The sequence below is a fragment of the Phocoena phocoena genome, chromosome 4 (assembly GCF_963924675.1).
Source record: "Phocoena phocoena chromosome 4, mPhoPho1.1, whole genome shotgun sequence".
Lineage (NCBI taxonomy): Eukaryota > Metazoa > Chordata > Mammalia > Artiodactyla > Phocoenidae > Phocoena > Phocoena phocoena.
In genome coordinates this window covers 142,435,963-142,451,377 of record NC_089222.1, presented here as the reverse complement: position 1 = coordinate 142,451,377, position 15,415 = coordinate 142,435,963, and the positions used below count along the sequence as shown (strand labels likewise).

Below are 15,415 nucleotides of genomic sequence, written 5' to 3'. Positions count from 1 at the left end.
CCACCCTCGGCCAGACCTCTCCTTCTGAGTGCTTTCTCAGTAGTACAGAGGAGACCGTGCAATGTCTCCCTGATTAATGGATTAAGGAGATGGAGGGACCAAGGAGTCTGAGTCCTAAGTGTATGTTTGTGCCAGTGGGGCGAAGTAGCAGAGGCCACTTGGGGGGTAGAAACCCCCTGACTCTTCACTGTCTGGGCCCCAACTTCTCCAATCGCGGTGACGATGGTGACCCACCTCAGGGCAGATGCTAGGAGGACAGGCCTGGGGTGGGCAGCGTGATGGAGGGTCCTAGCTGGTGACACACTTTCCTGTCAGGAACAAGCCATGTTCCTGATTTTATGGTGTCAGAAGTCCAAGCATCTAGGAAATAGGGATGCTGAGAGCTCAAGAAGTGCCTGCCTTTTCCAGGGCAGAGGCTAGAGGCCCTCCCCTCTCTGTGGGAGGGGCGGCACTTCCAGCCCCCACCCCCCCCAACCCGCCGCAGGGAGGGGCAGGTCTGCACACCTGGGAGAGCTCACGGGTGTGGGGAGGGCTTAGGGTCACTTCCCGGGGGTCTGTGTAATTAGGACAGATGTTCAGGGGTGGCTGCCCACGTAAGGCTTGGTTTCCTTGGCAAGTTTTGGTTTGTTTTGTTTTCTGGTAATTGACTTTATTTTCTAGAGCAGTTTTAGGTTCCTGGTAAAATTGAGGGGAAGGTACAGAGAGCTCCCCCAGACGCCCTGCCCTCCCCCCTGCACAGCCTACCCCACTGTTGACTACCCCCTACCCGAGGGGCACATTTGTCACAATCCACGACTGCCCATTGTCACCGGGAGTCCACAGTTTACCCTGGGGTCGCTCTTGGGGTTATACATGCAATGGGTTTGGACATGCACCCACTGTGACAGTCCCCTACAGAGGGGCCTGCGGTCCCCCTGATCGCCCCTCTCTGCTCCAGCCCCTGCAGCCCGCAGGTCCCCATGCTGCTGCCTTTTCAGCGATGCCCTAATGCTCTCCAGACGGCGCTTCCAGGCCTCCTCCAAAGTGATCTAGAACCCAGAAAGGGGTTCTCTCTGATTGCTTGTTTGTGTCCAAACATCTCCTTTTTGTTAGGACACCAGTCATATTGAATGAGGGTCACCCTGCTTTAACTTACTACACCTACAATGACGCTGTTTCCACATGAGGTCACATTTTGTGATACTGGCGGTTAGGACTCAACTCATGAATTTGGGGGGAACAGAATCTAGCCCATAACAGGGCCCCAGCCACGATCGTATCCAGTGGTTTGCAGACTCCTCTGCAGAGAGAGGCTCAGGCTCCCTGAGGGGCCGACAGTCACCCCCCGCTGCCACGAGGCTGATGTCCCCCCTGGTTGGCAAAGGGGTGCAAGGATGAGGGCTCACATGTGTCCTGGCAGGAGCTTTGGGGGGACCTCTGGACTTCTGCTCTCTCTGGCTTCCATGCCTGAGATGGGCGCTCCTTCATCCTGGCTCCGGGCACCCAGAGCTGAGCCTCGGCTGCCCCGCGAGGCGCCTACTACACGAAGGAGACCTCAGCACTGTTGTCAGCCACTGAGATCTGGGTGGCTTGATCCTGCAAGGGTGCTGAAATTCAGGGTGCCACGTGCTGCCATGTTTTTCAAAAGAGGCCTGCCGATAGAAGTGCTTGAAAATCATTTGTCTATCCCCATCCCTCTATTTATAGATGAGAAACTGGAGGCTCAGAGAAGCACTCTTAAGCTGGTACCAAAGTCTCCCACCATTTCTGGTAGCCAGGCTTGGGAGGGAGGTTAGAATGGGCACTTGGCAATGACTTGAGTTTCTTAACCCCAAGTCCCTGGGTATCTTGGTCCGTAGATCTATGGTGTGTGTCCTAGGAAACCTGGGGTATACAGTGGCTCTCCCGAGAGCAGACCCTACTCACCTGTCAGAGATCCTTCTCCCCCACCCTGTTAGACAAGGTCCCACCGGCCACTGGAGCGACACCCCAGCATGGAGGCGGACACGGAATTTCCTCACTACCGCACCGCACCGCTGGTGCCTGAGTTAGGCGCACCCAGGTTGGTGGAATGAGTAAATTCAGGGACCTGCAGGGGGAGTTCAAGAGCTCAACTGGGGTTGACCCAGGAAGGTTGCTAAGCCCTCTGACTGCTGTTCATCCTGAGAGGCGACCGTCCGAAAGGAGGGTGTGCTCGGTGATCGGGGAATAAAGGTTTTCTCTCTGCAGAGCTGTCTGGACCACAGGGATCAAACAAAGATCCAATCGTAAAGTGGCTCCACATCTGGACAAGCAGTGGCTACTTCCCCCACCCCCCAATCCTCTCCTTTCAAGGGGAAGTCACTGCATCCCCTTGAACAATTCCCATGCATTTCAGCTGTCCTGCTCACTGCCTTCACTCTATAAACACTGGCATAAAAAGTCTGTGCGACAAGATTTTAGACACCTGGAAAATATTTTGGTCGGCTGGTTGACGACAAACCCAAAATACTCATCAAATATTGACTGTTGGCTAAGAGTTGTGGTCCATTCGGGATGCATTTGTCTATAAAAGGCACCTTTATTGAGGCCGGGCAATGTTAGCTTGGTCCTTTTGGTATGCAGCCTTCTACCTGGATCTCTGCGGGCCAGCCCAAATACCTGTTCTTCGCATTATCTGAGTGGTTGATCTGTGCAAAGGAAAGAAAAAGATTTAATTTATCCATTCATCTAATCAACAAATGGTTAGCGAGCCAGCTGTGAGCAAAGTCATAAAAAGAGAATCACTTCCTAGGATGGGATTTGTTACAATCTACTCAGGGTACATGATTTCCTCTCAATGTGACTCAATATGTGAAGCAACTTGATTCAACAGGTGGAAAACTTTCTGCAATGGTATACGTGTCCTTTAATCCGCGTGCCCAGTAGAGTAGCCACTAGCCACATTTGGCTACCGAATACTTGAAATGTGGCTAGCACAACTGATGAACTGAATTTTAAATTCTCTTTAATTTGAATCAATTTAAGTGTAACCTGCAAATCTGGCGAGTAGCTGCCATATGGGAGGCACAACTCTCAAGTCTGGTTTTCAGTTCTCCGGGAGAAGGACTGTATATTTTTTTCAGGGTAATCGGAGTGTTCCTTGCTCAGAAGGAACACTTGTTCCTTGTTCAGATTGATTTGACTTTAAGGCTTTCCATCTTCAATCCTTTCACAGACAGTGGAGCACCTTAAACTCATGCTTCAAAAGAATATGCATTCTAAACTTTGCAATTCTAGTTCTCTCTCTCTTTTTAATATAACAGCTTTGCTGAGACAGAATTCACCTCCTATAAAATTCACCCATTTAAAGTGTACAATTCAATGGCTTTTAGTATATTCACCGAGGCATGCAGCCATCACCACACTCAATTTTAGAGTGGGAACAAGGAACAAGAATGCACAAACCCGTTCGAATCTACTCACCATCCTCCACAGCCTTTAGACAGCCCCTGATCTATTTTCTGTCTCTGGTCAGAAATCTAGAAATTTTATATAAATGGAATCATACAGTATGTGTCCTTTTGTGCCTGGTTTTCCTCACTTAGTGTGTTTTCAAGGTGCGCCCATGTCATAGCCTATATCAGTACTCCATTTCTGTATGTGCCTTAATGATATTCCAGTGTATGGCTATACCGTATTTTATTTATACATTTTAAAATCTATTAATCAGGCATTTGGGTTGTTTCTGCTTTCTTGCTGTTATGAATAATAGCACATTCTCGTACAGGTTTTTGTGTGACCGTATGTTTTTCATTCTCTTGGCTATGTATCTATGAGTGGAATTGCTAGGACATATGGTAACTGGTTTTCAGGAAGGGATGTTTAGCAACCACTCACCTTTTCTCTCTGAATTCCTGCAGGAAGTTCAAAGCCTTTTGCTCCAAGAAATACCCAGCTCGACCTGAACCGAATGTTCCTGATCTCTTTACTTCCCAGGGCCTCTATGGCCTTCTTAGCGTCCTCCTTCAGTCTGCGGGGCAAAGGGGGAAGCATGTGAATGTCTCACCTGCAGACTCGGGTATGTGGTGCTAGAGCACAGTCTGTCCTAGGACAGGTTTCTAAAGCAGCGCCTGCCCTCCTGGGGTGCAGGGCAGGAGGGAAACACACATGCTGGCTGAGTGTGTCACATCTCTAGTTACACATAAGGCCACATCCAGGACTCTTTTAGACTCAGTTTGGTGCCCAGAGTTTTAATTCTCAATTCGGAAAAGCCCTGTGTCTTGGGGTTCAGTCATCCTCATCCCAGCCAGCATAGTTTTCGGTCCTTGCTGCCCTCCTGTTTACTGACCACAAATAAAGAGGACAGAAGTTGCTGAAAGATGAAAACAAGTGTCAAAACTGTCCCTTTCGTATTCAGAAAAGTCAGTATCAAAAATGAAAAACAAAAACAAAACCTAAAGAATCCTACCGTTGTAGAAAGGTACAATTCAGGGCAAAGTAAAGGGAGGTGGGCAGAAAGGAAAAGAAAAGATAAGTTCAGATTTTCCTAAATGGGTTAAATCTGAGTCTTTCAAACCACATGTCAAAGAACTTCCATCTGGGAAGATGCTCTTTGAAGAATAAGATCTGAATTCAAACAAATTTGGGAAATGTCATGTTCAGTAGCCCCATCTCGGAAATTCACGATGCCTATGAGCACTCTGGGGTTTTCAGAAGTTAGGCAGTGAAGACGCACACGTTTGCTCAGGAGAGCACGCTTGGAGAAACACTCACCAGGTCATTTTCTGCCTAGTGAAAGCATCGTGTATGTGTGCGTGCGTGTGTGCGTGCGTGTGTGCGTGCGTGTGTATAAGTCCCACCCTGGGTTTAGCTCTTTGGCCAAGGGTTAGCTTTGCTATTTTATTTATGGTCAGCGGTGGCTTTGCCTTGCTACCTGGAAATATTCCTTAGTTTCTAGGATTTATGTGCCGCACCAGCTTGTTGTTTCTCTAGAAATGCAGTCTGTTCCTCATGGTTTCCCATTCCTTTTCCTTGAAGAAGCATCCTTCTCCTTGGACCTCTGTCCTCTCCTAAATGATGTACTGAGGAACACTGACAGCCCTGATGCTCTGCCCCCCCACCCCCACCCCGACACGCTGGCTTCCCTGACTCTCGCCCCTGCTGTGACAAGTCTGCACTCACCTGCTGCTACCGTCGTCGTGGGTCACCATGAAGAGCAGGGAGTTCGAGGGAGCGCTCTGAATAAAATTCGTCATCGGTCCAGAGTTATCTGCCGGGTCAATGCAAATCAGTCTTAGGACCTTCTCTGTCAGCTGAGACTCTGGCCCTAGAGGCTGTGCTTCTGCTCTCAGCTTCTGTGCCCCGGGCTCTGAATCCTCTGATTCTAGAACTGTCTCTCGACCACGCAAATGATGCTTTAGCGCTTTCGTAGTAAACGGCCTGTGGGTTCCACGGCGGGGCGATGTGAGGCAAGCAGCATGATCGCATCATAAAGATTCTAGTGCTCAGCTCTGAAACCAGCCGGCAGCGACTTTGGCAACACAGGCGGGCTCTTCTTTGCAATTAATAAGAAAGCACCGGACCTGGGCATGACCCTCTAAGAGCCGAGCGGCTCCAGGACACTGAGGAGAAATACGAGACGTAACAGACCACACCGGGATGGGTAAGTCCTTGCTAAGAGACCCCTCTATTTCTTACAGGGAGGAAATAAAGGCTCAGCTCAAACCCTGTTATTTACCCCTGGGGCTTGTATTTGTAGTCACGATTAACGGCATCGTTCCCGAGTGCATCCGGGCACTTCTAATTGCTCCCCTCCATTATCTTTATAAAGATTTGTTTTAGGTAATTCTCAGTGTTAAATAAAAACAACTTCAGTCAAGATCCAGAGTCCAGAATGGAGGGACAGTTGGAGGAGGATGGACACCCTGGGCTCCAGGAATGCGTGCACCACGCCCAGCGCCGTGAACACAGCAGTAATTATGATGACATTCAGGGCTGGAGGCTGATCACATTATTCTACATGTTTGGTTTTAAAAAAGAAAGAGATGTTTTCTCTTTCCCATTAACCGAGGAAGGGGCAGAAGGAAAAGATCCAGGACAAGTGTGATCAAAGAAAAGACATTTTCTAGATAATGCCTTCAAATTTTAATACATGAACTCAGAGACCACGAGGGTTTATGTAAGACAGTTCTAGAAAAAATTTGCTTCTGGCAAATTTTTTGGGAGACAAAATAAGAATGTTTGATGTTTTTGGTTGTGTTTTTTTAATCCTAATTTGTGTGTATAATTAATTTTAAGAGGAAAAGGGTTTCCTTACCTCCTTCATACATATCAAAATACTGTGTTGCTAATACTTTCCCAGTCACATCTGGAAATGAGAGAAACAGTTTTTAAAAGAAGGTACATGGGGACTCAGGGCACATTCTGAAAACAGCGTGTTCCTTCTCTGTCTCTTTCCAGGAAGCATGACTGCCATGGTCCCACCTGAAGGAAAGGACCGCCTTCCCTGAAGGGGGCCCCAGTGATTCGGCTCAGGAAGGCAGGGCTCACACCGGCTGCCCAGAGCATCCCTCCCGCCTGCTTCCAGTGATTCACGCCCACGTTCTTTCCCAGTGCACCTGCCTCTTCCCAAAAACACCAGGGCCCCCACTCAGCCCTTTCTGCTGCCCCCCGTAGCTTTTCCTGCAGATCAGGCACATTTTCCTCAGGTTCCTGCAGCTCTCTGTCACCGGACTATGTGCTCACCTTGCTCATAGGGACAGACGCCAAGGGAAACCCTTCCTCTAAACCTGTTACAGTTCTTACTGTCAGGGGCCCCGATGGCAATAGTGACAGATTTTTTTTTTTTTTTCCAGGCCTAAGAGGAGGGCAGGCTGTGCTTCCCCTGAGGCCCTTTTATCAGACAAAGGTAGGAACTGGTGTCACCTTCTGCTGGGTCACCAGGAATCCGAGCAAACGTGAAGCCCAACTCCAGGGTGTCTGTACCCCCTGGTCTGCTGATCTGGTTTTAGCCCTGAATTCAGCAGGTCCTTCTTTGTTTTTTTAAAATCAGTTTATATTTGATTTCAGTTTTTTGGTAGAACCACAAATCTCTAAAGTGAGGCATTGTAAAAAATAGTTAAATATATACTCTTAAAACGCATTAAAATATAAACCTAGACTAGATCGTGTGCAAAAACCATAAAGAAACCCGAGGTACCACTGAATATCCAATCACAGAGCTTTTAGAGGAGTTTTAAAGAAAACACTTAATAACTTACAGTTGACAATGGCAATATTTATTCCTCTTGCTACATTCCCAGTCTTTTCTCCTATGAGCCTGAAATGCAGACAAGCATCTGTCAAAGAACTCCTTTCTCACCAAGCAGTGAGTAGCCCTCCCTGCTCTGTAAGATCCTCTCTTGGCAAAATCACTGTCCATCCTTGGTCACTTACCATTCCCTTGTAGATATGCACTGGCCTTGACCCAGCTCCCTGGAAAGTCACCCCTACACTCGCTCCACACACATCTGTCCCCACACATCTCTACAGTCTGAGTCCCTCAGGGAACCTGGAAACTGCATTTAGTCCTATAATTTATACAAATGGCCAGGGAGAGGAACACCAGTGTTTGTTTAGCACAGGCTCTTTGCAAACGTTCTCTCACTGAATCCTCAACCTCCTCATGGGCGGGCATTCATTTTCCCGCTTTATAAATATGGAGTACAACAACCAGTAGAATGGATTAGGAGCCAGAAAGTCTGGAGACATACACACACACACAAAACCTGGTTACTTTCATAGTCTGATGAAGCTTACTAGACCATGAACGAGGAGATGAGAAGTGGGATGAGAAAGGAGATGGCAAAGTAAAGAGATACTGAAGATGTATACTTGCTGGGTTTCGACAGTTGATGGGATGCGAGGAACACAAGAGAAGGGTTGACAAACATGAAGGACACATTCAAACTGGCTGGCTGGAAAAAAAATGAGGTACAAGAGGTGGATGAATAAGAGATGGGTCTGACCCAACTCTGGTATCAGCTTCCATGCGTCCTCTCCCCATCAGTGCTCTGACGGAGGTTTTGCGGACACCTGGAGATGCTTCTATCCAACCACAAAATGTAACCCTGATTATCTCCTTAAATAAATCCCTTACACTACTTCACTTCATTTTTACTTTTAAATTGGAGAATATGAAATGCCAGTTTCAAGGGGATTGTGTCCTAAAGCCAGGAAGAAGACTGACCTTCCTGGAAATGTGAAATATTACTGAAGATCTTTGTGTGTGTGTGTGTGTGTGTGTGTGTGTGTGTGTGTGTGTGTGTATGTGCATCTGTATGAGTGCATGCATCCTCTGTCAAGTTTTAAAATCAATGATACATTATCTTCATAAGAAGTCAAAGGCATGCAGATTAGAAAAGAAGTGTTATGACTGCCGTTTTTTTTTTTTTTTGTAGATGACATGATCACCTATGTAGAAAATCCAGTGGAGTCTACAACAAAGCTACTAGAACTAATAAGTGAACTTAGGAAGGTTGCAGGATACAAGATCATTATATAAAAGTCAATTGCATTTCTACATACTAGCCACTAATGATGGGAAATTGAAATTTTAAACTTAATTTTTTTAACTTTTAAATTTTAAATTAAAAAATATATACAATAGCATAAAAGTATGAGATATTTAGTGATAAATATGGGAAAAGTATCTGCAGATGCATATACTGAATACTACAGACCATCACTGAGACAAATTAGATTTAAATAAATTGAGGTGAGTAAAAGACTCAACATTGCTAAGATGTCAATTCTCCCCAAATTATCTAGAGATCTAATGCAATCTCAAAAAGAAAAAAAAGAAAAAAGCCAGTAGGCTTTTGTGTAGGCATTTATAAGCTGATTCAAAAATTCATATGGAAATAGAATCTAGAATAGTCAAAATAATTTTGAAAAAGAAGAACAAGATTGAAGAAATTATATTATTGAAAAACAACCCAATTAAAAATGAACAGATTTGAATAGGCACTTAACAAAGTAAGATATACATACAGCAAATAAACACATGAAAAGAGGCTCAACATCATTAGTTATTAGAGAAATGCAAATTAAGATCACAGTCAGATACTGCTGCATACCTATTAGAATGTCTACAGTTAGAAAGACTGACCATACCAAGCGCTGGTGAATATAGTGGCAGATTAACTGAAACTCTCATGCACTGATAGGAATGTAAAATGGTACAGCCACTTTGCTTTAGATATTTTACCCCACTTTCTTCTTGCTTGCGTGGTTTCTGAAGAAAAGCCTGATGTAATTCCTACCCTGTTCTTTTATAAGTAAAGTGTTTTTTTGTTTCATTTTATTTTGTTGTTGTTGTTGGTTTTGCCTCTGGCTACTTTCAAGATTTCCTCTTTGTCTTTAATCTTCTCTAGTTTGAATACAATTTACTTAGGTGTACATTTTGGGGTATTTATCCTGCTTGGTTTTCTCTGAGCTTCCTGGGTCTGTGGTTTGGTGTCTGTGGATAATTTTGAAAAGTTCTCAGCAACATTGCTTCAAATATTTCTGTTTCTTTCTCTCTTCTTTTTTCTGGTATTCTTATTACATGTATTATACCTTTCGTAGTTGTCCCACAGTTCTTGGATATTCTGTTCTTTTTTATTTTTCAGGTTTTTAATTATTTTTTTTCTTCCTTTTTTCTCAGTTTGGGAGGTATTATTGCCATAGCCTTAAGGTCAATGATTCTTTCCTTGGTTGTGTCCAATCTACTAATAAGCCCATAAAAGGGGTTCTTCATTTCTGTCATGGTGTTTTTAATTTCCACCATTTCTTTTTCATTCTTCCTTAGGGTGTCCATCTGTCTGCTTACATTACTCATTTGTTCTTGTATTCTGTCCACTTTTTCTATTGCAGCTCTTAGCATATTAATCATAGCTGTTTTATATTCCTGGTATGCTAATTCCAAAATTTCTGCCATATTTGGGCGAGGTCCTGATGCTTTCCCTGTCTCTTCAAACTGTGGTTTTTTACTTTTCGTATGTCTTGTTATTTTTTGTTGAAAGCCAGACATGGTATGCTTGGTAAATACGTCTTTAGTGTGAATGTTATGTTCATCTGGCAGGGAGTTAGGCTCTGTTTACTATTTGCTGTAGCCGTAGGTGTCAGAGGCTAACATTTCTCCTCTCTTTCTTGGGTATCCCTATAGACTCTTTTACATTGGGTTTGAGACTTTCAGTTTTTTTCAGCAGTAATCCCTTGTTATTTTACAGGAGCCCTATTATGTGGTAGTAAGACGTCAGGACTGAGGAAGTGTTCCATAGGCCTGTGATCAGGCCTCAGTCTTTTAGTGAGCCTGTGCCCCTGAGCTGTGGCCTTCACAAGTGGCTTTTCTTTTTTCTTTCACTCCTTAGGGGAGACAGGAAGGCCAGAGGGGCCTGGAGTTGGGTATTTCCCTCCCCCAGGTTGGCTAGTCTTTGGTAAAACCTTCATTGGTTAGACTCTGGTAAAACAGTTTCCCTCGAAGACAAGCCTGCTAAGAAGAACAGAGCACTGGGGACATATTTCAAAATGGCTACTTTCCCATTCCCAGTGCCAGAAGCATGAGGGGATTTTTCTTCAGTCTTCCCTCTGAAAGCCTGGTAGGGCTCCTGGAGGAGAAACTCAGGAAGGTGTAGGAGCTCCTCCAAGGCTTGGCCTCCAGGAGTTAATCTCTCAAACTCATCCAAGCTCAGTCTCCAGCAATTAGTCACTTACCCTTTAAGGGTTCCTACCGGATGCTAGATCCAGCTGAGCTCCCTGCTCCAGGTAATCTGTGATTTGATGAATCTGCCTGTCTCTTCAGTTTTCAGGGTGGTGGTTTTCCCTGTGACCTCAATTCTCTTGTATGTATGCATTTTTAATATACAGCATAATTTGGGGTTTATGTGCTGTGATTCAATCTAAGAATTGCCTCCTTTTAATTGGCATTTTTACAGGCCACTTAATATACGTGAGATATATTTGTTCTTTATGATAACTTCATAATTGGGTTGTTTTCTGTTTTTGCTGCTTGTCAAATTTTTTAATTTTTGCTTTCACTGTGTGGTGTGTATTTTCTTTGCTTTGTTAAAGGTCAGGTATTAACTACAGCATAAGCATATTTTAAAATGCCATCTAAAAAATGAAAAGACAAAATATGGAGAGCAGTTTTGTAACGCAAAAGGGCTAACTACCTTAATACATAAAGAATCTTATAAATCAATTAAAAAAGCCCAGGGATAGGAATAAAAATGGGCAGGAGATATAAACAGTTCACAGAAAATACATACAGCCATCCCTCCGTATCTGCAGGACATTGGCTGCAGGACCTGCCACGGATACCAAAATCCACGGGTGCTCAATAAGTTCCATAGCCGGCCCTCTGTATCTGTGAGAGCTGCATGAGTGGATTCAGCCTACCATGGATCATAAACATAGTATGTGATCCATGGTTGGTTGAATCCGCAGATGTGGAGCCCACGGGTAGGGAGGGCCGACTGTACAGCCATTCTTAGCATGAAAAGACCCTGGATTCACTCACAGCAAGAGCAATAAAACACTAATCTGAGACTAACTTTCTTCTCTCAGAATGGCAAAACTCAAAATATTAGTCAACATGCCTTGCTGGACAGACTGTGAGGGAACAGTCATTCTCATTGTGTTAACCTGAGTCCTCTGAAAAGCAGATACCAAAACAGGGTTAAATGCGCTAGAATTTTTATTAGGGGAAATACCTACGAGAGAAGGTGAGAGGGGTGGGGTTAAGCAGGGCGAGTTGTCAGACCCCAACTCAAGCCTGACCCTAAGGGGAGGAAAGGGAAAAAGCTGGGGTGGGCATGTCCTAGGCGGCCAGGCAGTCTCAGGAGACTTCGGCAAGGCCAATGGGCATCTTGGAACGCAAGCTGGGCTTCAGCTGAGCCTGTGTGGCCCAGGAATGGGGCTGCCTGGTATCTCAAGGTTCTGATAAGGATTCTCTCCTTGACCAAACTCTACTCAGGCCCCCCGAGCTCTTTTTAAACTAGGCCTGACTTTTGGACTTCCGCTCCTCTCTGCATTGTCCAATTTTAGCAAGAATTCTGCTAAGTCAGTTTAACCAGAAAGCCCCACCTTTGATATGTGATCACCATCCATATTAAATCAGTTTCTTAATCCTCCTCCACCCTCCAGGTCCCGCCTTCAGCAAGACTCTTGTTAACCTGTTTAGCCAGAATCTCCTCAACCCTGATGTTTCCTCTTAGTAATTTTCTATCCACAATCTCCACCCTGTTCCTTGGCTGTAAATGCTTGCCTGTGATATGTCTGGAGTTGAATCCAATCTCTCTCCCCTACAAGACCCCACAAGAGTGGTCCCTACGCTTACTGCCATCACCCCCTTGAATAAAGTCGGCCTGATCATTTGCACGAAGTGTCATGAATATTTTTTTCTGTAACAGGTCTCAGTCACTGGCTAGGAGCAGCCAGCGGAAGCCGGGCCTCCAGCAAACCTACTATGGATTTTAGAATGCAGCAACTGGAACTCTTGGCCAATGAACTACCTGCCCCTAGAAACCTGAGAAGTGCATTCTCACGGTCACCACACTCAAACATTGCCGGAGTGAGAGTCACTTAATTCCAGGCAAAGACTTCAAAATTCAAAGTGGGAGCTATTTATAATTGAGAAATCTATCCTCAGCCAAACTCCCAGTTAATCGTTGGTGGGAATGAATACATTTTAAACATGAAGAATCTTTAAAAATATTACCTCCCCTTGTACCCTTTTCTCAGGATGTTATTGGAAGATGTGCTCCAGCAAAACAAGGGTGGAAACTAAGAAAGTGGAAGGTACTGTATCCAGGAAACAGGGACTCCAGCTACAGAGAGGGAGGCAAAGGTCATCCCCAGGATGGTGGTGGGGAGGGGTCCCCGAATGACAGCCGCACGGTAGCTGCAGGGTAACCTGGCTGATTGGAGAGGGACAGAAGCTTCAGAGGTGAAGTTGGTAAATATCTGATGTGAGAGATTTATTTAACCAGAGGAAAGTTTAGGGATTAAACTGATGTAACTTAATGGAAAACCAAGCGAGCCAACAGTACACGAAACGTAATTATTGTACACAACATGCTTCAGTCATGAAGAACTTCTGTTTAGTCCTGTTAGAAAAAAAACAGACTGGAGGGACTTCCCTGGTGGTGCAGTGGTTAAGACTCCATGCTCCCAATGCAGGGGGCCCGGGTTCGATCCGTGGTCAGGGAACTAGATCCCACATGCATGCCGCAACTAAGAGTTCGCATGCCACAACTAAGGAGCCCACAGCTAAGATCCGGTGCAACCAAATTAATTAAGTAAGTACCTAAGTATTAAAAAAAAACAAACTGGAGGCCACAGTTTGAATATATCCCTAGATGGACCCTCACAGTCACACAACCCAAACTTAAAACTGCCCTGACGTCCCCCAAATGCTGACTCTGACCTTAAACGAAACCTAAGCTTTCTTTATGTCAGCATGACCTTGCAGTGATGAACAAGTCAGCTCATGCAATGCAATGGCACATAAGTTTCTAGTAACAAGCCACACTAGAAAACACTGCACTTATTCAAACTTTATAAGCTGAACCATGGCCATGGAGCGCGATGCCACCTAACCGCCTTCCATTTGGAAATCTTGTTTGCCAGGAGTTGGGTTCTCCCTTGGTAAAATATTCCTATCAAGTAAACTCTCTGAGTTTTATTTTCACAGTCATAATCATGTAAATGATGAAGTTTGCTCAAACCGTGATGACAGTATAGTAACTTAATCAGGACAATGGTAAGGGAAGAGGACAGGAATTGGGTGATGGTGGAAAAGAGCTGAGCTCCCGAGGGGCAGGGCAGCTGATAACACCGAAAACCGGAAACAAGGAAGTTGTAATGTAAACCCACTGTTTAGAGGTATGGGTGTGAGTGAGTAGGGGGACTCTACTGACAGATGGAGGGCGCGGTCCCTGGGGGAGGTACGTTTGCAGGCACCCAGGACATGCTGGTTGTAGGGATGAAGCAAATGGCAAAAAACCTCTTGTCTTTCTACATAAACCTGATATATATATATATATATATATATATTTTTTTTTTTTTTTAAGGCCACACAGTGTGGTCTGTGGGATATCAGTTCCCCGACCAGGGCTCAAACCCAGGCCCTCGGCAGTGAAAGCACAGAGTCCTGACCACTGGACCGCCAGGGAATTCCCAAACCTGTATATTTTATTTGTAAAACAACGAGATCTCTGCAACCCATCCTTTCTGTTCCAGGGACTTGTTACAAGAAAACACAACACTAAAGGCACAGCAAGGGTCTTGGCATCTGGCCTCATTGATTCCTGTTCCTTTTAATTTGCTTTTGCTTGTGCTTATCCTGCTTTATTCTGCACTGAATTCTGAAAAACATCTAGAATACTGTTTGAAGTAGGCAAGCTACCTTTGGTTCTACACATTCATAGAGAGGGTTAGTTGTTCCTTTAGACTATTGGATTCAAGTTGGTCCATGCAGCAGACCCTGCATTTGTCCGGGTGGAATCCTGGCTCTGTCACTAACAGCTGTGTGATGAGGGGCAAGTGACTGAACCTCTCTGTGACTCAGTTGCCTTGTCTGTATCATGGGAATAATAATGGTACTTACCTCAGACAGAGTTCTATGAAGTTAAAGTATAAGTGAGTTGGTTTGTACCAGGTAAGATGCAGTAGCTCCTATGCATGGTCGGGAGAAGGTGTCAGGCACTGTGGAGCAGGGCAAATCCCGGGCTCTGGGATCTGAGCTTGAATAATCCTCTTCTGGCGATGTGATTCTGGATGAGTGATCCCCTCCCACTGTCCCCACCCCTCCCAGGTCTTCCCGCCTCTTCCTTGCCAAGGGATCCTGCTCAGTTTTCAATCTACCTCAATGACAATCCCATTCATCAGGGCATCACCTCTGAAATCACACACACACACACACACACACACACACACACACACACACACACACACACACACAGAGTTACCATACAGCATTTACCATGGACATTTGCAAACTCTGTTTGTTCTCTCCAACTATACCACTGGTTCTTAATGGGGTGGGGGGTAGGATTTTGCCACCTAGGGGACGTGTGACAATGTCTGGGACCTGTGTGGTTGTCACAGCCGGTGGGGAGGATGGGTGTTTTCTGGCATCTAGTGGGTGGAGGCCAGGGGTGCTGCTAACCCTGAAATGCTCAGGGCAGCCCCTACCATGCAGGGTGTCCATGGGGTTGAGGCGGAGAACCCTGAACTGTGACGTCAGCTTCTTGGGCAGGAGCCATGTGTTCCATGTCACGGTCCCTCAGCTGAGTGCCTCACCCTCTGGAGTTCATCGGTGGATGAATGTTTATCAACAAACTGTCCGGCAGAGCAAAGGGGACCTTAGAGACCGATGGACCTGCAGAGCGAAGGGGCTATTTCTACCCAACTCCCAAATATTGAATGAGGGGATATGCCAGGACTGTGTAAG

At 45.4% G+C, this 15,415-nt stretch overlaps 1 protein-coding gene across 1 annotated transcript in view; it reads right to left on the bottom strand.

Moving 5' to 3' along the window:
* Positions 1 to 2,558: 2,558 nt before the first annotated feature.
* Positions 2,559 to 15,415, bottom strand: part of FAM3B (FAM3 metabolism regulating signaling molecule B) — a 29,323-nt gene continuing 16,466 nt past the window's right edge. The window contains exons 4-8 of the mRNA XM_065875918.1: positions 7,200 to 7,258; positions 6,257 to 6,307; positions 5,122 to 5,209; positions 3,838 to 3,970; positions 2,559 to 2,648 (exon numbers count right to left, since the gene is read on the bottom strand). Coding sequence (XP_065731990.1) covers positions 2,559 to 2,648; positions 3,838 to 3,970; positions 5,122 to 5,209; positions 6,257 to 6,307; positions 7,200 to 7,258 — 421 coding nt within the window. The remainder of the gene's footprint in view (positions 2,649 to 3,837; positions 3,971 to 5,121; positions 5,210 to 6,256; positions 6,308 to 7,199; positions 7,259 to 15,415) is intronic.